Genomic DNA, 22207 nt, shown 5'->3' with positions numbered 1-22207 from the left:
TCAAAATTAGAAGTAAGCTATTAGATTCTTCCTCAATGAACCAAAAGGATAACTATCAGTTGGTGCTCGGTTACAATGACAATCATGATAACATGATTCGGCACCTCTGAATGGAAGCGCCGTAGCGACTGAAGTGAGTGATAGGATGATTGTATCCAAACGTTACCGTTATCTATTTACAACAACTCCGATCATTTCCTAAGGCTCTCTAACTCATTAAAGCCCAGTGTCCTATTTTGAGGGCAGTCCTTTGATCCCTTTTGAAATATAATTTATGAGATGAGATGTTTCCTGCGATTTTAATCTCAGGTGTTTTACTCAAATCGAAGTCAGGCTTTGTTAGAAAGCCATTTTTCTTTTTGATTTTATCATGCATTGATGTACGACTTAATCAGTGATAACTGATTAATATTGTAAGGCATCGTTTGTACAATTCACGTTCACCTTTTCACGGATGTTAAGCCCACGATTTTATGTCCACTGACAAAATGTCATCTTTTTCACAGTCCAGAGTACTTACGTCTACTTTCCTTTGTCCACACACATTCGTGTCCGCATTTATAATGTCCATGAATCTATGATTTATCTTCAGATAAATAAAGATACTAAAATACCATAATTTTATGACAATGAAAATTCTATTAGTAAAACGATTAGAACAAGAATACCATATAAATTGTACGTTATATGATCATCTTGATAATGAACAAAGTTAAATGTTGTAGTAGTTTTAAGTTACAAATTGGTGACTTATTGAGGATAAATCTCCTGCTAGTAATACATGCCCCTCGGAAATCTCTCTTTTTCACCTCTTTCGCCACAGACAACATAATTTCGAACCTATACTTCAACTTGTCCCAAGTTTTAAAAATTTGACATCTTTATGGATGACCAAACACCAATTGGAATTTACGGCGTACGATTAATATGGTCAATTAAAATTATATTATGTATAATGGACATTAAAAATCGTGGACAACATGTAAAATGGATATTTTGTGGTGAACATAATTTCAACGAACATATAGAACAATATTTTTGTTGGACATAATTCCAAATGGACTCTATGATGAAAAGTGAACATTTTGTCCATGAACCTATCATCCTAGAACCAGATCTATAATTTTCAGTAGGTGCTGTCTCTTTATACTCATTAGTTTCGGGTACAAGTTGTATGGTATTCCTGTTCTAACGGCAACCATACAGTTATTATTTCGAAATTCAATGCATACCATATTCACAAGCCGCAAGATGCCAGGTAAATTACGTTATTTCTTTATACAGTCATATTATAATTCTGTAAGTGGTGTATGGTAGTAAATGCAGTCAATACTCACCATAAAGACGAATACTACTCTCCACCTCTCCCAAGGAATTCTTTGCGATACAGCGGTAGGATCCCACATCCTTCAGATGAAAGTTTCTTATCACCAGTACCATTCGTACCTCAAACATGGATTTGCTGATCAGTTTCACTTCGTACTTTTCACTTGAAATCACCATCTCTTCTGGAACCAAGAGACATAGGCTATAGTTTTGACATTTCAGGAATGAAGTAATTAGAAGAAACGTGAAACGAACGCTTCTCTTCAATTTGCTATTTAGGTTTTGGCCATATTAAATATAAAAACAGTAAAATATTGAATAGTGTACATAATATAGCAACATTACGTAAATCTGGAAGAGAAAAATACAGCGTAAAAATTGTTGAAGAAAGGAGTTAAACAACTAGGACACTTGCAGAAATATATTTAAAACAAATTCCTTCACTGAAGGTTCGAATACTGAAAGTTCATTCCTTAGGACCATTTCATGACGAAAATACAATACGATACCATTTCTGGTTTTGAAAGTAACAACTATAAACATGATAAAATGATGACGTGTAGCCGTCTATAAAATCAGGCTACATACCTTCGAACCTCGCTGTAGTGATGCATTATGTTCAATTACTGGCTTATAATTCCGGAACGAAAGATCCGATCCGAATGTCTGAGGTACTGTATAGTTGTGAGCGTTGAACATGAGGGAAAGTGTGACACTCAGTGAGTCTCATTTAAATATTTGAGGACGCGAGTATCTCTAAAGAAAGTAACCCCTTTGAGGTATATGATTAGGTTTACAACTAACAACTCCGAACACAAAATAAGAACACAGAAAGGGAGGAACCCAAACTTTGAAGGAATTTCAAAAATTAACTACTTAATAATTAGCGATTTTACTCTCCAAACATTGATTCCGACCACTTATAAGGGGTATCGCCAGAAAGCACTGAGCCGAAAATGATGGTATCACAATGATCGCCTCAAGAATAATAGGGACAAAGTTATGCAGGATAGAAAAATATGAAATATCTCAATTGACTTCCTATCTACTTTTGTGTATCATTGTACAGAGAAACTCCAAACACAACCGTATCATTGTGGTAGACTTTGGACAATTATACAGACGTTACATGGTATACGAAATTTTGAAAATTACCTTATGTTTTTAAGCTCATGCTCGGACTATATAATCAGCTATTCTTGCCGCTAGGTGACCCAGATAGATAAGTTAGTTCATATTAAATAATATCATTAACATCACAGCTCTAAAGATAAAATAAGTTAATTACTGAATTTAAAATGGGCACCACAGTTCCATTCTTCTTTTGATTTAGTTATCACCGACCACTTGCACATACAAATGTATCAAATTGACTACCTACCGTATCTTTTATTTCACTCAAAATCAGATTTGCATCATGTGATATCACGAAAACCCAACGGGACAGTTCTTCACCTGTCTTCAATCGTATTTCATTTTGTCACTATTTCTTGGAAATACGCCTATTATTTTGTATATGACTGCAGGAAAAGAAAATTGATTTTTTTATCAGTTTTGTGAACAAAAGAGTTACTTTCGCACTGTGCTTTGAACTAACAAATAACATGTACACTGATCGGCCAGAACATTATGACCACCTATCTAATACCCGGTATGTCCACCTTTGGCATGGATACCAGCGACGATGCGTCATGGCATGAAAGCAATAAGGCCTTCGTATGTCGCTGGAGGGAGTTGGCACCATATCTGCACTCAAAAGTCACCTAATTGCCATAAATTCCGGGGAGGGGGCGATGACCTCTGACGCTACGTTCAATCATATCCCAGATGTGTTCGATGGGGTTAAGATCTGGCGAGTTGGGGGCCAGCACATCAATTACAACTCGCCACTGCGTTCCTCGAACCACTCCATCACACTGCTGGCCTTGCTACATGGAGTATTATCTTGTTTAAAATTTTCACAGCCGTTGGGAAACATGATCGTTATGAAGGAGTGTACGTGGTCTGCAACCAGTGTACGATACTTCTCGGCCGTCATGGTGCCTTGCACGAGCTCCCCTGGACCCATGGATGCCCACGTGAATGTTCCCCAGAGCATAATTGAGCCACCACCAGCTTGTCTCCGTCCCGCAGTACAAGTGTCAAGGAACTGTCCCCCTGGAAGACGACGCATTCGCACCCTCTCATCGGCATGATGAAGAGGATATCGTGATTCACCAGACCATGCAACGCTCTGCCACTGCGCCAACGTCCAGTTACGAAGGTCACGTGCCCATTTCAGTCGTAGTTGCCGATGTCGTGGTGTTAACATTGGCACATGCTTCGATCGTCGGCTGCAGAGGTTCATCCTTAGGAGTGTTCGGTGCACTGTGCATTCGGTGGCGTGCCAGATGCGACCGTGCTGCATGCGACCCGTGCCACTAGCGACCGCATAATCTGTAACCGTGTCGGATGCGACCGGCGTTGACAAGCAAATTGTCATTTGATAAGTTGTGTCATCACCCAAAATAAGGGAAGCTAAACGAAGTGCAATGCCATTTCAATAAGTCCTATAAGCAGCTACTGCCCCTACTTTACATAACACTTCAGGGGGGAAACTCGTTTTACAACACGAAACACGGTGATGCGTTTACGTCTTTTCCCACCGGGCGAGTTGGCCATGCGGTTAGAGGCGCGCCCCCCTGAGCTTGCATCCGGGAGATAGTGGGTTCGAATCCCACTGTCGGCAGCCCTGAAGATGGTTTACCTTGGTTTCCCATTTCCACACCAGGCAAATGCTGGGGCTGTACTTTAATTAAAACCAGGGCCGCTTCCTTCCCATTCCTAGCCCTTTCCTATCCCATCGTCACCTTAAGACCTGCTGTGTCGGTGCGACGTAATGCCAGTAGCAAAAAAAGAAGATCCTAATTCTCTGAAATTATTTACGACTTAGGCCTACTTACTTATCGTGACCTATTAGTACCAGGAGTGTCCGAGGACGTGTTCGGCTTGCCTGGTGCAGTTCTTTTAACCTGACTCCCGTCGGTGGCCTGCGCGTCTGGATGTGGGATTATGATAATGAAGTAGGGAGAATTGAAACCCGGTTTCGGCACGTAGCCTACTCCTCTCGAATAATACCAAGGGGTCTGCTCAATGCTTTACGTCGCAATCCGACGGCCGAATCACCATCAACAGCAGCATATCCTCTCACTCCATTTGAACACTGCGAAAATGTTTGGATTTGAATCGAGGCTTTTGACATGCAATCTAGTCATTAGAAACTGTCTACCACCAACTTTCCTACCCTGCCTGCCAACATTCTGATGGTGATTTTTTTTTCAACCAGGCTAAGTGGCTCAGACGGCTCAGTCGGTAGAGATGCTGGTCTTCCGACTCCAACTTGGCAGGTTCGATCCTGGCTCAGTCCGGTGGTATTTGAAAGTGCTCAAATTCGTCAGCTTTGTGTCGGTGGATTTACTGACACAAAAATAAGTCCTTCGGGACTAAATTCCGGCACCTCGGCGTCTCATTAAGCCATAAAAGTAGTTACTGGGACGTAAGGCCAGCACCATTATTATATTTTTTTCGACCAACGGCACTCGAACCTGTTAACCACGGTGTCAGTCCTTTATTTTAGAAAAGACCCAGTTAGCTACTTATAAGCAATCTGCCACTTTGTGACAGCCCTTAATGCAGATCAATTGTAAGTGACTGATGGGTCGCATGCGGCACGATGCTTATCCACTCGGTCGCTATTGGCACGATAATGGCCTGGTCGCATCCGGTACGGTCGTATCTGGGACGTAACCGTGCATTCCTATACACTTGTACTCTGCCCAGCTTTAAAGTCTGATATTAGTTCCGCCACAGTTCGCCGCCTGTCCTGTTTTAAGAGTCTGCCCATCCTATGACGTCCTACATCTGTAATGAGGGGTGGCCGCCCAACCCCTCGACGTTTGAGCGTGGTTTCACCTTGGTTTCGCCACTTGTTGAAGACAGCACAGCACTCCTCGAACACCCGACAAGTCGTGCAGTTTCCGAAATGCTCCCGCCAAGCCTCCGGGCCATCACAATTCTCCCTCGGTCAAACTTAAATGGATCGCGTGCCTTTTGCATTCTACACACGGGCAGCACGCTCACTGACACTGCATACACCGTGCGTGTGTCTGACTAGCAGTCATTACTCGTCAGGTGACCCTCAATAAAATTAATCGCGTATTCTCACTCTTTGCGTACATTGTGAAAGCCCATCCCCGACCTGAGACTTTATATTAGCAACCAATTTCTGCCATACTTCAACATCTCGGAAATGAGTAAATGTCTACAGCACACAGATATCTGCTTTCTTCAAGGAATTTTTAACGGGACTCTTAACGATATATCTTTGTTACCTCATTTCTCCTTACACGTTTATCCACGTAGGATCCGAAATCAGTTTGGCATGTTGCTTGTTTGCGCCTAACACGCCAGCAACGCTCCATATTCTATCGCCTTCCCACAACAGCAAAATGCCCTGCATGACATGACACATTCAACACCTAGCATCTCTTTTAAACCCAACTGATGTGTATACTACAGGAGTTAACTCTCAATTTTCTGTTGACACGCACCTGGCCAGAATATTACCAATGGCGCAGACAATGTTAAATATGTTTACCCCTTGTTTTTTATTTTATTATCTAATTTCTAAAGCATTTGTTGAAATGAAATCCATTCTTTATTAAAGTTTATCGTTTGTTTTCTTACTGTTAATATTTTATATTCTTATACAGACAGTGTAAAATGCAGTCTTCGTAACTGTATCTGATTACTGCTAAATAAATAAAAATATACAAAAAAGAAAAGTAAGGCAACATGAGAATTCGTATTTATTCATTTATTTGATTTAGCGCATGGCTTTCAGTGCCGGGAGTATCCGAAGTCATGCTCGGCTTGCGTGGTGCAGGTCTTTTTCTATTTGACGACCATGGGTGGCCTACGCGACTGGGTGTGAGATGATATTAGTGAGGTAGGGAGAGGGTGAAACCCGAAGTCGACTCATAGTCTACTACTGTCGAATAATACCAACGGATATGCTCAAGTCTTAATGTCTCCATCCGACGGACGAGTTATCATATGCGCCGTCTCCATGTGAAGACTGTAAAGAGGTCTTAAATTGAATCCACACTTTTAGTCCACAATCTAGTGGATAGAAATTGTATACCACCAATTTTCCTACCCTGTCGGTCAGCATTCTGACGGTGAAAATGTCTTCCACGAACGGGACTGGAACCGACTATTCACGGTGTCAACCTATATATACTTGATGGCCTAACCACGATTTATGAAAGTAATTTTTCATTGAATTACGCAATAATTATTGAATCAATCGATAAGTATGTTCTTGTTGATTTATATCAGAAACTATACAACATCCATTACCAGCAGTAGTTGTATATTCTCATATGTTAACCAGTGTTTCTTCTAGTAGTATTAGTAAGTGCATTTGTTTCAGTCTACTATTGGAACAGCGGTATTAAATGTATGAGGTCCAGAGGACTATAACGAGCCCTTTGCTGAGTGGGAACTCCACAACGCTTTGGCAGTTTGCAAGGACAAGCCTACCGGAGCAGATAATATCCATAACCAGCCGCTGAAACACCCCACTGAGAATAGCCTCTGGTAACTTCTTGGGGTGTTCAACCGAATCTAGATAGAGGGTGAATTTACCTCACAGCTTGAGTAACAAAACTAAGATGATGACGTTCTGCCTTCCGCTTCAGAGCCAGAAAATTAGGATATAATTCCCGGAACCAAACACATGTACCAAATGACTTGCTAGATGGTTAGCCACGGTGGGTGGATCTGTGACGATACTGTCTACAATGAAAATTCCTGGTACTGAGGATGGTCCTTTTACTCCTGAAATACGTCGGTTTAATCCACACTTGAGATGACGGTGTATGTGATGTCATGGATGACACATATCTGTCCTATGAAGCTTTCTTACTCTGTCGAATAAGAACTCATGCCGTAGCGTTACCAAGTGGGCCACAGAAGACTGTCTACGATAGTGTTTATAAGTGCGAAGTCGCTATTTTACAGCAGCTGCAATTTCTTCTTCCCACCAAGAAACACGTTTCCTTCTAGGAGTCCCAGAGAAAGATAGAATGGACTCCTTAGCAGAAGCAAGAATGACTTGTTTGACATAAGTCATCTTAGTCTATCGTAGCAGTTTGCATCGTTAAATACAGATAATGATGTGAACTTTGGCCAATGACTAACGTCAGTGCGGGAGAAGGTACCGTGCGCTACGCTGAAATGTGTTGGCTCCCGTGTATTCAAAATGCGTAAGTCCAACTCTCCTATTGACTGTTTCAACTCATTTCCTCTGGGCAAGACATTTCAGAAACCCATAATGGGTGATGGGCTTTAAAGTCACCCAATAAGAGGAAAGGAGGTGAGAGGCTATCCCACACAGCTCGGTATACCCGGGAATTTTGGATAATTTCAGATTTGTCTAGGGATTATGGGATTATTAGATTCACTGGAAGGTAGGTTATAGGGTACCTAAAAGTGTCTCATTAACTTATCGCTATTTTGATTTTCACTTTCATTCTCGTCGACTGATATTTATATATTGGTTCTGATAACGATTATCTGCAGTTGAATGTGAACTAATTACTTAATACTTAACGTTCACGACCGCACTGTAACTGAAAGAGACTATCAGCTTATTAGTTCACGTTGAGTGCATGTAGCATATAAGGAAGAGATTTCAAGTATAAACTGAAAGTCTGTTTAAATTCATCTTCTGAGCCTAAACTTTTCCATATGGCACCCCCATCTTTAAGCTCTGGAATTCACATGTCCCCTCTCTACCACTATTACAAATATTTTATTCCTCTTTCATTAACACTTACATTTGAGATTAATGTAGAAGAGAAGTTCTAAAAATTCATAAAAGTACAGTAACCAACTGTAACAAAAATTAAGACGTATGGCTGAAATAAGGCTGTAAATTGAAATGAATGAATGAGTAAGCCTGTAATGTCCAATGAAGGGCAAAGGCCTCCCGAGAGAGGGGGAGTTCTATTTGATTGACCTCGCATAGATGGTTTTTTACTTCATGTTTGATAGTCCTTTTCCACTGGCTTAGCTTATACTTACTTTTAACAGTTTGCCTTCCCTTGGGTGAGATTTGTGGATTTATCGTCTCATGTTATAAATTACAACTTATTTCAACACTATCCACTACACTCGTGTATGTTTTCTGTCTATAAATCTATTTAATAACACTTATTTTGTCACTTTTCACATTTTCTCTTTCGCTTTCCACATTTTACTTGAACCGCCGTTTTTCTATCCCTTTCCAATCAGTTCTGGATCGCGCTGTCCTGGTCCAGTGTGATCCTAGTAGTTTCCTGAAGTCATCTACCCATCTTCTTCTTGGTCTGTAGAAGTTTCTCTTGCATGTGTAGTGATCCCATATGGTTGTCCTTTGTGCCAATCTATCCCAGTGTAGCCTCGCTGCGTGCCCTGCCCATTCCCTATTTACTCTTGCGGCCTGTTGCGCGACGTCTCTGAATACGTAATTTCCTGGAGTCTTGCTGGGAACTCTGTCTCTCAAACATATACCCACTATTTTCCTTTCCGTTTTCCTTTGACGTACTTCTGTTGATCTCTTTTGCTTGACTGCTAAGTACCAAGTCTGACGGGCTGAAAACAATCCAGGAATGATGCATGAGTTGAGTGCCTCTAGAGTGAGTTTCCTGTTTAATGCTTTATCCAGCAGTATGAATTTCAGCCTCCAAAAGGCCTTCCAAACCTGAGTTATTCTTCTCTTTATTTAGTTGTCCATTCTTCGTGTTAGCGGAATCAGTTGGCTTAGATAAACGTATTCGTCATCGTACTGCAGTGCATTTCCGTCGATTGTAATTGAGTTTGCATGCCTATTGGACATCAGTTTGTCTTCTTGTAGTTCATTGCTATTCTTACTCTTTTATTGGTTGTACTTAGTTCGATAAGCATTTTTTGTAGTTCTCTGTTGGAGATTGTGACCAGCACGATGTCGTCAGCAAATATCAGGTTTATGCCGTTTACTTTTATGCCTTACTTGTTATCCCATTTCAATTTTCTGAATATATCTTCCAGCACGTAATTGAATTGTTTGAGGGAGATGGGATCGCCCTGCCTCACTCCTCTTTTTAGGTCTTCACTGTGGCGGTGACCGTAGACGTTTTCCAGAACATTGATGTATTTAGAATCTATTCCTTTGTTGTTTAGTGCCTTGAGTACACTTGAATGTTCCATTGAGTCGAATGCCTTGCTGTAATAATAAGCGAAAGCTATGTACAGTGGTAGACTGAGTTCCTCTGTCTTCTGTATAATTTGTCTAGGGTGTGAACGTGGTCTGCAGTGCTAAAGGTAGAGTGGAAACATGCTAGTTTACATGGTTGCGTCTCATTCAATCGTATTGTCAGCCTTCTAGTCAATACATTCAAGAACAATTTATACAAACTGGCCATAAGGCTTATTGGTATGTAATTTGTAGATCGTCTGTTGGCCCTTTCTTGTGTTGTAGGATGATTGTGCTTGATTTACATTGCTCTGGAATGATTTCTGTTTCCAGGATCTTATTAAATGTTCCGCTCTTTTCTTTATGAACTAATTCCAGATGCTGTATTCACCGGGAGTTTTGCCATTCTTGAGTTCTGCAATTGCACTTTTTACTGTGCTTAGCATTAAAGGGGGGAGGGGCCTTGCTTTCTGTTGTCTTGCTTCTTTCTCGTTGTTGTATTCTGGTGGGAGCTTGTATATAGCGCTTTGTAGAAATTTGTTGCTCTTCTAATATTTCTGTTCTCTTCGTCGGATTGTCCCCTCACGCTTTCTTGCCTCCCAATGTCCATTGTCGCCGTTTGGCTAGATTTGTCTTTACTCTTCTGGTAGACATTGTGGTTTGTAGTATTTGTCTCATTCTAGCGTTGCGGTGTTCACGTATATATTTCAGAATTTATACTTTTGTCAACCTGTCTAGCTTGGCGTATTTGTCCTTGGCTTCGGCTGAGTTGAAGTGTTGAAGGTTTTCTCTGTTTCATGAATGTGACGGTCGATGGTTTTAGGTTGTATTTGAACCTCTTGGTCCCCTTCTTTCCGATTCCGTAGTTGCCTGCTTCTAATATGCATTGTTCCAGTATGTTGTATAGCTCCCGGACTTCACAGTCTGCGTCTAAGTCTGCTTATGATTGTTGGTTCTCTAAGAGCTCCAGAAATTTGCTTTCGTCCACTGTTTCTATATTCGGCTTTGCTCGTTTCGGAGCGCTACGTCCGCTGTTGACCTTCATTACTGCTGTTATCATTTTGTGATCCGTTTTTAATTTTAGGTTCATGAGCCCATGGATGTCCTTCAGTTCTTTTAGTCCAGTGCTGAGGATGTAGTTGTCTGCCACGTCCATCTTGAATTGGGTTCTTTTTGAAGAACGAGTTGACAGTTTTCAATATCTGTTCTTGTGCGAAGTAGACTAGTCTTTCACCTCTCATGTTTCAATCTCCATAACCATATGGGTTCACTGTTTCTTCTTCACCTTGTGTGCGCCACCCTACTTTGCTGTCAAAGTCTCCTGTGACAAGGTTCGTTGATAATTTATATTTCTCCAGGGTAATCTCCAGCATTTCGTAGCAATCCTCCATTTCTTGTTCAGTACTGGTCGTTGTGTTGCATATGCTTGGATCATTGTAGCTTATATAGAAACAGTCGTACATCAGCAAAGTGACAATAACAGCGCGCTACTTCAAATATACACTATTAACCTGAAGCGAAGTTTAAATGAACATTTAAATCCAGTAAATAATTACTTCCACTTACATTAATTAATCTGTTTTTGAAAACAACAATATTCTGTGTATTTAAGAGATTGATTGATTGATTGATTGATTGATTGATTGATTGATTGATTGATTGATTGATTGATTGATTGATTGATTGATTGATTGTGGCCTCTGGAGAGGCCTGGTGAAGGTCATTCAATTGGCGTCAGTGGACGACCTTTGCGTCTGGGTGTAGGATGATGTTAATAATGAGGAAGGAAGAGGGTGAAACCTGGTGTCGGCACGTAGTCTACACCTGTCGAATAACACCAAGGGGTCTGCTCAAGGCTTGACATCCCCATCCGACGGATGACAGAGTCATGTGCCCTCACACCATATGGACATTGCGGAGAGCTTTGCAACAGAACGCAAGCTTTTGGTATGCAATTGAACCGGCTAATCACGACGGGCTTCTTTAAGATATGAGCCTTTTCGTAAGTACGTAGACACCCAGAGATAAAAATGGGAGAGGCATACTGGGTGTTAACGCGGCTAATTCAAGGGAAGATCAATGCTTTCGTAGCCAACAGTAACAAGAAACAACACAAAACAAACAAACAGACAAACAAACAAAAAAACACCATCTCTGGCTCACAAGTTTTGTTTACGTATGATAGTTGACAGGTCACATGTTTCTTTTGTCCTCTTGTTAGTACCCCACTTGTAGATCTTTCGCGCACCTCCCTGGCCCTCGCCAAGTTTCGTAACCACCGATTTGAAATTTGCATGCACCCCATGAACAATATTTAAAATGATAACCAAAGTGCCTTTAGCTACTTAGGGGGATCACAACGAGAATAGCCTGTGCACCTGTGGATTAACACTGATTTACCTACAATGGATAACAAATACTCATGATGAAATTGACTGATTCATGAGATGATTTATTCAATGAATATTGAATTTTCACGACCGCATTGTAATCGAAACCGACTTTCAACCTATTAGGTCGTGTTACGTACATTTAGTACGTGTTGAAGAGATGTTAAGTACAGAACAAAAATGGCCAACCAGACAGCAGTGGGATCCGAACCCACAACCTCCCGATTTCGCGTCGGTTGCTCTACCAATTGAGCTATGGTGGCCTAGGCCATCTTTGTTCTGTTGGAAAGGATCTGAGCTACAGGTCTGGTACTACTACCATCACACTGTAGAGTGCGTTTAAGTTGCCCGTTGAGGGCCAAGTCAATGAATATTGAATTTTCACGACCGCATTGTAATCGAAACCGACTTTCAACCTATTAGGTCGTGTTACGTACATTTAGTACGTGTTGAAGAGATGTTAAGTACAGAACAAAAATGGCCAACCAGACACCAGTGGGATCCGAACCCACAACCTCCCGATTTCGCGTCGGTTGCTCTACCAGACCTGTAGCTCAGATCCTTTCCAACAGAACAAAGATGGCCTAGGCCACCATAGCTTAATTGGTAGAGCAACCGACGCGAAATCGGGAGGTTGTGGGTTCGGATCCCACTGGTGTCTGGTTGGCCATTTTTGTTCTGTACTTAACATCTCTTCAACACGTACTAAATGTACGTAACACGACCTAATAGGTTGAAAGTCGGTTTCGATGATTTATTCACTCGGCGATGGAGATGAGCTAATGACGCCCTATGACGATGCTGTCAAGAGGACAAGACACAAGATGCACGTGTTGTGAATGAAGACAGACTGTCGATCTATCTTGTGCTCTCTATCGGCTGATGACGCTAATCCCGTGCGCTCCAGAACTGCCTTACGTGATTCGCCTGTATACATGCACATTCTTTATACCTTGCTGACAGCAGGCGGGCGCTCTTCTCTCTTAGAAAGTCGTGGCCTGTCGAGCCAAATCGACGCCACGATTTATGATGTCAGAGACGCGTTTCATGCTACAAAACGTTCTATACTAGGCTATTACCACAGTAACAGCGTCGTGCATCTGATTAATACTGTACTCTAAGCAAATCCAGCCATATAAATGGGCATTCATAGCCTATTCTTATTAACGTTATGTAGAATACAGATTAGAAATGCAACTGTCTGTCGACCATCATGTCTATTACATACATTGTAGGTTATTCAGGTAAGAAGTTAAATTTCTGAGGTTTGGCTTCACGACCATAATACGTATTAACAGCTATGTAAAACTGTAAACATGTTATTTTCATTCGAGTTAGCACCTGGAATAAAATTCTATTTGCACACTAAAAATTCAAACGTAGAAAGATCTCCAAATGACCTATTATTCTGTGTGTGCGTGTATTTATATGCACTCAACCGGACAAAAAATAGCCGGTAAAGAAAAAATCAATTTTATACATTCTCGAAACACGAAGATATTTGTAAACTGTGGATAGCCGGTGGCCGAAGAGCTGATACTTGAAATCCTACCACATGCAGTATGCTCATCCCATTTCAAACAAGAGGATTTTGAGATAAATTCAACTTCTGCGATGGCGAAGTTTTGTGCGGTTGAGTCTACGTATTTAATTTTAGTACATCGAGCAATCTGGCTGCATAGCTCGAGTTACGTGGCTGCAAACTTGCCCCTGGAGTATGTCCATTAGAATCCCTCTGACAATCCTAATATAAAACATTGTCAATCGATGAAATTAAATAAGGGAGTCCTTCTGGGAACTTTTTGATATTAAAGCCAAAGGGAGGCAGTGCTCCGCCATGGATTGTCATCAAAGGAGGCTTGCAGCGGTCTCAATGACGCACTAGCCACATGCGTCTTGGGAAAGTGTGGCAATCCAACTGATTAGCACACGGCTACACTGAGGTACAACGCTGGTAATTCCACAAATGGAAGGCCTAAATAGACTGAATAAAATTCAAACATGATTTCTTTCTGGGAATTAAATTTTGACATCCTAGTATAGTTTTCCAAGATTTATAATTTTAACATCAGGAAAATGGTTGGGTGTACCTTAATTAAGACCACAGATGCTAAATTCCTTGTTCTAGCGCTTTCCCATTCATTTGACGTCAAAGATGCGTACGACGTTAAACAGTTAGCAACCCATATCCTGCCGACCCCGTGGTGTAGGGGTAGCGTGCGAGCCTCTTACCCGGAGTTCCCGGGTTCGATTCCCGGCCAGGTCAGGGATTTTTACCTGGACATGAGGGCTGGATCGAAGTCCACTCGGCCTACGTGATTAGAATTGAGGAGTTATCTGAGGTGAGAAAGCGGCCCCAGTCTAGAAAGCCAAGAATAGCGGCCGAGAGGATTCGTCGGGCTGACCACACGACACCTCGTAATATGCAGGCCTTCGGGCTGAGCGGCGGTCGCTCGGTAGGCCAAGGCCTTTCAAGGGCTGTAGTGCCATGGGATTTGGTTTGGTTTTAACCCATATCCTTACTTGCTATAGAGACCTCAAGGGAGTTGGAAGGTAAAGATTCATCGTCTGGTAGCTACGAAGTATAGAACAGTTTGCTCAGAGTTCTACCACCCCAACCCACAGAGGGTTAAGGGACAGGCTCACTACTCCTAGATCATGGGGCCGCTGTATAATAGAATACACTATTTCATTTCACGAGATGGTAATGTTCACTAGTCTCATCTTACATAACTGAGAGGCACCGTACATAAGTAAAAATGACCTTCCTTTGTAGCCAGGTGGTTTTATAAAATGAATGTGAGAGAAAGTATTGGTTTGTGAAAACATCATTCTGTCTTCTGAGCAGATGGGCTATTCGAGCGTTTCAGTATTTTTTCTCAGAAAAAGTTGATTTTAGGCTAGATATTTTTTAATAATAAATGATTAGTCACGGGTCAGCTTCAAAAGAGCATGAAGGAGAGTTTGAATTAATTCATGATCTGTAAGAAGCCATTGTGAATACGTTCATTCTCAATTACGTCGATTTTATATTTTTCGTGTTTCCGCAATTTATTTCGCAAGGGAGTGAGTTGGGGTATGAGCAGGAGGTGTAGTAAAGCGTGTCTTACACTAAAATGAATTTTGTTTCATCGATGTAAGTAGTGTCATCATGCAGTTATCTTCCATGTTCGTATGCAGACTGGAAAGCCGACACCTAATTTTGTTTGTAAAGAGAAGCACATCTGTACGTAGCTCTACTGACAGACAGAAAGTCAAGTCAGCCTTTTAATTAATAGTAAGGACGCATTAGAGTTGTACACAGGAAGTCCATGATGTCAAGAACACCAATGCGTGTTCGTATAATCACTACACATCAAAAAGTATTGCCAAAGTTGCTCGATGAGTGCGAGTGAGTCAATGTGATGTGTTTCGGACATGGAACAGTTTCAGTATAACAAGTAATGTTCATGACTTAGCCGAAACTGGTATTTATGTTCTACAAATGAGGAGTGTATGTTCAAAAGGGGCTATTTACACTTCCAAAAATAAATCAATATTTTGTCCACATGCATTAGAGTAGTTGAATATTATCGACTGCCATGAAAAACCTAGACCAGAACGTTCCATATACCTTTAATTGTACGTTTCTTGCACTTTTCCCACAACCTTCCTAAGGTGAAAATAGTACCTATTGAACAGACTCCTCAACTGCAACCTGTAACCACTGAATGCTGTTTGACTCAATTCAGCTTTCATGCTGGTTAAGGAACGTCAAAGGACCAACGACACTGTTAGGAGCAGACTGAATTATTCAATCTGAATTCCTGACGACCAGAGCGAAACAGCATGCAGACGGTTACAGACGGCAAGGAATTTATTGTTCTCAAGGTGCTCGCTAGAACTAGCGTAAAGGGATGATGTTTTAATGAATGCCGTGCAAGTCTTAACTTAGACACACTAAAACAGGAAATTAACTGTTTAACTTCTTGTAATATATAGGCAAACCACTCGTAATTATTATTATTATTATTATTATTATTATTATTATTATTTTTCTAGGGGCTTTACGTCGCACCGACACAGATAGGTCTTATGACGACGATGGGATAGGAAAGGTCTAGGAGTTGGAAGGAAGCGGCCGTGGCCTTAATTAAGGTACAGCCCCAGCATTTGCCTGGTGTGAAAATGGGAAACCACGGAAAACCATCTTCAGGGCTGCCGATAGCGGGATTCGAACCTACTATCTCCCGGATGCAAGCTCACAGCCGCGCGCCTCTACGCGCACGGCCAACTCGCCCGGTATATTATTATTATTATTATTATTATTATTATTATTATTATTATTATTATTATTATTATTATTATTATTATTATTATTATTGCCCAACATGTGCAGCAATATGGTGACTTCCTGACATTGTGGTGGAGTTACATGGGGTCACTGTACACGTTTTAGGGTTGTTTAGGGTATCCTAATGCCCCAACGTAGGCTAGAGAAAAGACGTTCTTCAACCACCGTGACTACATCTCGACAGCCAGGATGTAATCAACTAAAACTCGCGTGTCCATCGTGCGTTTATCATTAACATCTTCCTACGACCACCAGAATGGAGTGGTATAAAATGAAACGAGTTCTTCATAAAAGTCCTAACTGATCACTTGAAGAACTGTCCGGCTCCAATGGGTCTAGGGTTCGGTTCCGGGCGGGTCGGGGATTTAAACTTCATTTGTAAAATCCGATGGCTCGGGGGCTGGGTGTATGTGCGGTCGTCTTAATTAGAATTCGTCATAAGTAGAGCGCCATCTTCATAGACGTTCAAGTCACCTATACGGTGTCAAATTGAAAGACCTGTATCAGGCCTCTTCGGAGGCCACACGCCATTATTATTTACTTGAAGAAGTGAGAAACCAGTGATGTGATCTAGTAAAGGAATTTTTTTCGTTGGTTGATCAGAAACTAGTGTTAATGTGCTATTCATATAATTGGGTACATATGTTGTTTACTGTGATGACCTATGTACTTTATAGATGAAAAACGTTTTGATTGTGTGTTCTGCTGAAGTATATTTCTCTAGCTTAACTACTGTTATTAAAATAATAGGGCCGATGACCTTCGATGTTAGGCCCCTTTAAACAACAACCTTTAAACAACAACCAAAATAATATGGGTCTCCTTTAAAGAGACTAAGTACAATTTATTTTAAATCAAGTTCAGTTTATCAATGCTTCTCGTGTAATATTCCTAAAGGGGAGAGGATCGTTAATCTAAAAGTTCTATGAGTTACGAGTATCCATGACATCATTAAAGACAACTCGATCGTCAAGTGGCGGTAGTAAAATCTCCAGTGTGTATTTGGAACTGATTGGTAGTAGCTCCAAGATACTTCTTAAATATTTTTCTGTAACTCGGGTAATAATTGAACATTGTTTTAATAATAATAATAATAATAATAATAATAATAATAATAATAATAATAATAATAATAATAATAATAATCATAATAATAATAATAATACAAACCAAACCACATGGCACTACAGCCCTTGAAGGGCCGTGGTCTACCAAGCGACCGAAGGCCCGCAGATTACGAGGTATCGAGTGGTCAGCACGACGGATCCTCACGGCCGTTATTCTTGGCTTTTTAGAACGGGGCAGCTATCTCACCGTCAGATAGCTCCTCAATTCTAATCACGTAGGCTGAGTGGACATCGAATCATCCCTCAGGTCCAGGTAAATGTCCGTGGCCTGGCCGGGAATAGAACCCGGGGCCTCCAGGTAAGAGGCAGGCACGCTACCCCTACACTACGGGGCCGTCACAATAATAATAATAATAATAATAATAATAATAATAATAATAATAATAATAATAATAATAATAATAATAATAATAATTTCCTATGGGTTGTCCAGATTTTTTCCTGAATTCAGATAGTATATTTCTTGACTTGGTGTTTCTTATATTAGTGCACGTAACATAATTAAATTCTACTTATTTGGCAGTTGTCTGAATTATTTTCATTTGCACGTTTAAAGGAATGAGTAAAGTTAGGCCTATCACCGAAGTTTAACTCCCGAATCCTAATGTATTATTCGTGGTTGGTATTTTAATTGTGGCCTCAACATGTATAAATTCATGTTATCAATTTATTGATTTTAATTATTTGTAAGTTTGTCTTCGTTATACCATCGATGATTTGAATTTATATATGGTCACAAGGCAATTGCTCCTCCCTCGACCACTCCTCCTGTATGTGTATAGAGGTGTTCCTCTTCAGTTTAACTGAAAACATTCTCATCTGAGTACGAACGTGCCAGGAGAACCAGGCTAGTGTATAGAGTTATTACCGTACAGTCCTCTACAGTATTTGTGTGCATTTGTAATTATCTTGGTTCCTGGCCATGTTCTATTCAAGGTAACGTTCGGACATGCATGGACTGAGATATATATCCTCGGAAAATATCTTATAAAATGTTTTAGAATGGTATTTTACTTCACTTCCCAAAGCTGCTTGAAACCCATTTCCAGACTTTCGAACCAGTCTTCAGTTCACAGAAAACCTGGAAGGGCAGGTACTGTGTTAATATCTGGAATACAACTGCGGCCGCACGTATCCGAGTGTGTAAAGTATAATTGTTGTGAAGTAAACAGTTCCTTGTCATTGAAACGTGGTATAATGAATCTAAGATGATAATCAGACACTAACGGTGTCAGTTTCTCGTATCTTTCCACTGATGCTAATTCTTCAAGTACCACCAGACCGAACCAGGGTCGAACCTACCAAGTTGGAGCCAGAAGGCCAGCGCCTCAACCAACTGAACCACTCAGATCGTACGTCAAGTATAAATTCAATGGTTGTATTGAAGCTTTGTGGAAAGTTATATGTTTAAGGTTGTTGCAACCGTACTGATGTTGCAAGTGCATCAAAATAACCAAAAATTGGCTACCATAAGGCTTTGTAAGAGTAATTTTCTTACAGTTGATGGGAATAATTACTCTGAATTTTCTAGGAATACCTCTCATGTTTTAGCCATATGGGTGTGATGAAATCGTGATGCAAAATCATATTGACGGTTTACCTCCACGATTCCCTATCTCCGTGAATTTTGCAGGTCTCTTCGGCCAGTCTTGTGTTTCTAAGTCGTGGGCTACATCACGGTGGTACACGTCGTCTGGGTCTTTGGCAATCAACTTTCCCCTCAGTTATCAGTTATTTCATTGACTTTGGTCTCCTGGCAATATGTCCGTAGTATTTCAGTAACAGCTGGCACACAACGGTTGACAGTCCCGTTTCCACGCTGAATTCTCTCAGGATCGACTCGTTGGTGCGATGCGCCTTCCATTGTATTTGTAATAGCCTTCCATAACACCACAATTCCAAGGCATCAATCCTACGGCAGTCTGCAGTCTTCACAATCCGATGTTACAATGGGAAAGAGGGAACATCAAACCAATCTGAGTTTCGTCTTAACGGTCTTGAAGTTGTTCTTCAGCGAGCGAGTTGGCTACACAGTTTGGTTATATAGCTTGCACTCAGGATATGGTGGGTTCTAACCCATTTACCGACAGCCCAAAGGATTGTTTTCTGTGGTATCCTATTTTCACACCTGGGAAATGCTAGGGCTGTACCTTAATTAAGGTCACGATCGCTTCCTTCGCAGGTCTAGGCCTGTCCAGATCTCCTGGCATAAGTTGTGGAAGATGTCAAGGCGCAGCTCGCCGATGTCCTTCAGGACTTCACTAGCAATTTCCTCAAAGCCTGATGCTTTCTCATTTCGCTGCTTCTTTATCGCTCGTTCTGTTTCTTCTCTTGGGATCATTGATTCTAGGTCTTCAATCTAGTCTCCTGGCATGGGCTGTGTGTAGCCCTGGAAAAGTCTTCTGTATTACTCCCACCATACTTTGGCTATACGCTTCGTGTCCGAGATGAGATTGCTTTGTTTGTCCCTCATGATATGCGCTTCCAACTTGATGAAACATAACCTATTTTAGTGTAAGCCAAGCTTTAATACTCCTCCTGCTTCTACCCGAATTCACTCCCTTACGAAATAAATTGCGGAAACATGAAAAATATAATGTCGACGTAACTGAGAACGAACGTATTCACAGTGACTTCTTACAAATCATGAACTATTTCAAATAATCTTTCGTGCTCTTTTGAAGCTGACCAGTAACTAATCATTTATTATTGAAACAATCTCTAGCCTGAAATCAAAGCTCTATGTGAAAAAACAGTGAGTAGCTCGAATAGTCCATCTGCTCAGAAGACAGAATGTTGTTTTCACAACCCAATGCTTTCTCTCACATTATTTTTATAAAACTACCTGGCTACTAAGGAAGGTCACTTTTACTTATTTACGGTGTCTGTCAGTTATGTAAGATGAGAGTAGTGAACATTACCATCTCGTGAAATAAAATAGTATATTACAGTATATAGCAGTCCCATGCTCTAGGAGTAGTGATCCTGTCTCGTAACCCCGTGTGAGTTGGGGTGGTAGAACTCTGAACAAAATGTTACTTCTTAATTACCAGATGATGAATCTTTACCTTCCAACTCCCTTGAGGTCTCTATAGCAAGTAAGGACATGGGTTGCTAACTGTGTAACGCAGCTTTGACATCAAAGGAATGGGAAAGCGCTAGGACAGGGAATTTAGCATTTGTGGTCCTAATTAAGGTACACCCAACCATTTGCCTGATGCTAAAATTATAAATCTTGGTAAACTATATTAGGATGTCAAAAATTTAATTCTCGGGAAGAAATCATGCTTGAATTTAATAGATTAGCAATATTAAATTATTCACTCTATTTAGGCCATTCCATTCGTGAAATTACCATCGTTTTACCTCAGTGTAGCAGTGTACTCAACAGTTGGATTGCCACACCTTCCCAAGACGCTGGTGGCTAGTGCGCCGTTGAGACCGCTGCAAGCCTCCTTTGATGACAATGCATGGCGGAGCACTGCTTCCCTTTGGCTTTAATATCAAAAAGGTCTCAGAAGGAAACCCTAATTTAATTTCATCGATATACAATGGTCAGAAGGATTCAAACGCACATACCCCAGGGGAAAGTTTGCAGCCACGTAACTCGAGCCATGCAGGCAAATTGCTCGATGTACTAGAATTAAATACGTAGACTCAACTGCACACAACTTCGCCGTCACAGAAGTTGACTTTCTTTCAAAATACTCATTTTTGAAAAGGGATGAGCATACTGCAGGTGGTAGGATTCCATATATCACCTCTTTAGTGAGGTCATGTGAGGTGAATGGAGAAGGAAAGTTTGCCTAAGAAAATAATAGTAATATAAGTACAGGGAAACAAAGCGGAATTTTACCGCTTCTTGGTAGGTCCTTACAATTCAAGCAGGGTACAAGAGTGTGCAAAGTTTGCGGCTTAAAAAAACGCATCAACTAACAATACCAACAGAAGTCAGTGACAACGACATTCATCAACGGTAGGTACGTTCTGCCAGTCCATCTATTACATTTTTCACTGGCCAAGGTAGAAATTGAGTAGAAGATGTGAAAACCTAGCACCAGGATAGTATCATGAACAAAACATAAATGCCCGTGCGTACTATCCATGTCTTCATGAAATGGCGGAAAGTAAAGCCGTGTGTTGGCCGCGTGAATGTAAAAGTAATGACCAGAGATAGAGTAGTGCATGCTCTTGTGTATTCCTGCGCGTTCTTTAGCGTCTATTTTGGAACTTCACTGTACCTTAATCTGAGAATTTTGTTTTCTTTAGTATGTATCAACTCTGGGGAGCAAAAATATTTACTTCCTCGAAGTTGTATGTGCACACACCGTGATTGCCGTTGTGTAACCCTTTTTAAAATCCCTTATGATTTGGATTTTTGAAACCATTCCTTATTAAATTATTAGAAAATTAGAGTTACTAAGAAAAGTAAGGTTTACAGGCTGTGAACCCGTTTTAATTCCTCTAGAAGAAAATTGTTAATACCATTTTCTTATTTCTGAACTCCCATCTTTGTACATCAGAAGTTTTGGAGGTAAACCCACGTTTAAACGCTTTAGGAGTGGAGCATTTTAAAATATATCTTACTAAACATCTATTATATATAAGAAGAGCTATGAATGTAAAATTTAGTTTTCAGGTCTTAATTCCAATTAATCTCTGAGGGGTGAAATATTTTTTGAAAATTTTCGTATTTAACAGCAAGAGCACAGACACGACCATGATTTGAAATTTAACTTCGTACGTCAAACAGTTTCTGAGAAATGAATACATT

General features: G+C 40.8%; 1 protein-coding gene across 1 annotated transcript in view; it reads right to left on the bottom strand.

Moving 5' to 3' along the window:
* LOC136864518 (lachesin-like) overlaps positions 1 to 22207 on the bottom strand; it is an 853163-nt gene that overhangs the window by 12651 nt on the left and 818305 nt on the right. The window contains exon 7 of the mRNA XM_068226232.1: positions 1338 to 1505. Coding sequence (XP_068082333.1) covers positions 1338 to 1505 — 168 coding nt within the window. The remainder of the gene's footprint in view (positions 1 to 1337; positions 1506 to 22207) is intronic.

Source organism: Anabrus simplex, chromosome 1 (assembly GCF_040414725.1).
Source record: "Anabrus simplex isolate iqAnaSimp1 chromosome 1, ASM4041472v1, whole genome shotgun sequence".
Classification (NCBI taxonomy): domain Eukaryota; kingdom Metazoa; phylum Arthropoda; class Insecta; order Orthoptera; family Tettigoniidae; genus Anabrus; species Anabrus simplex.
The sequence above is the reverse complement of the archived record's forward strand: the minus strand, read 5'-3'. Positions and strand labels throughout refer to the sequence as shown.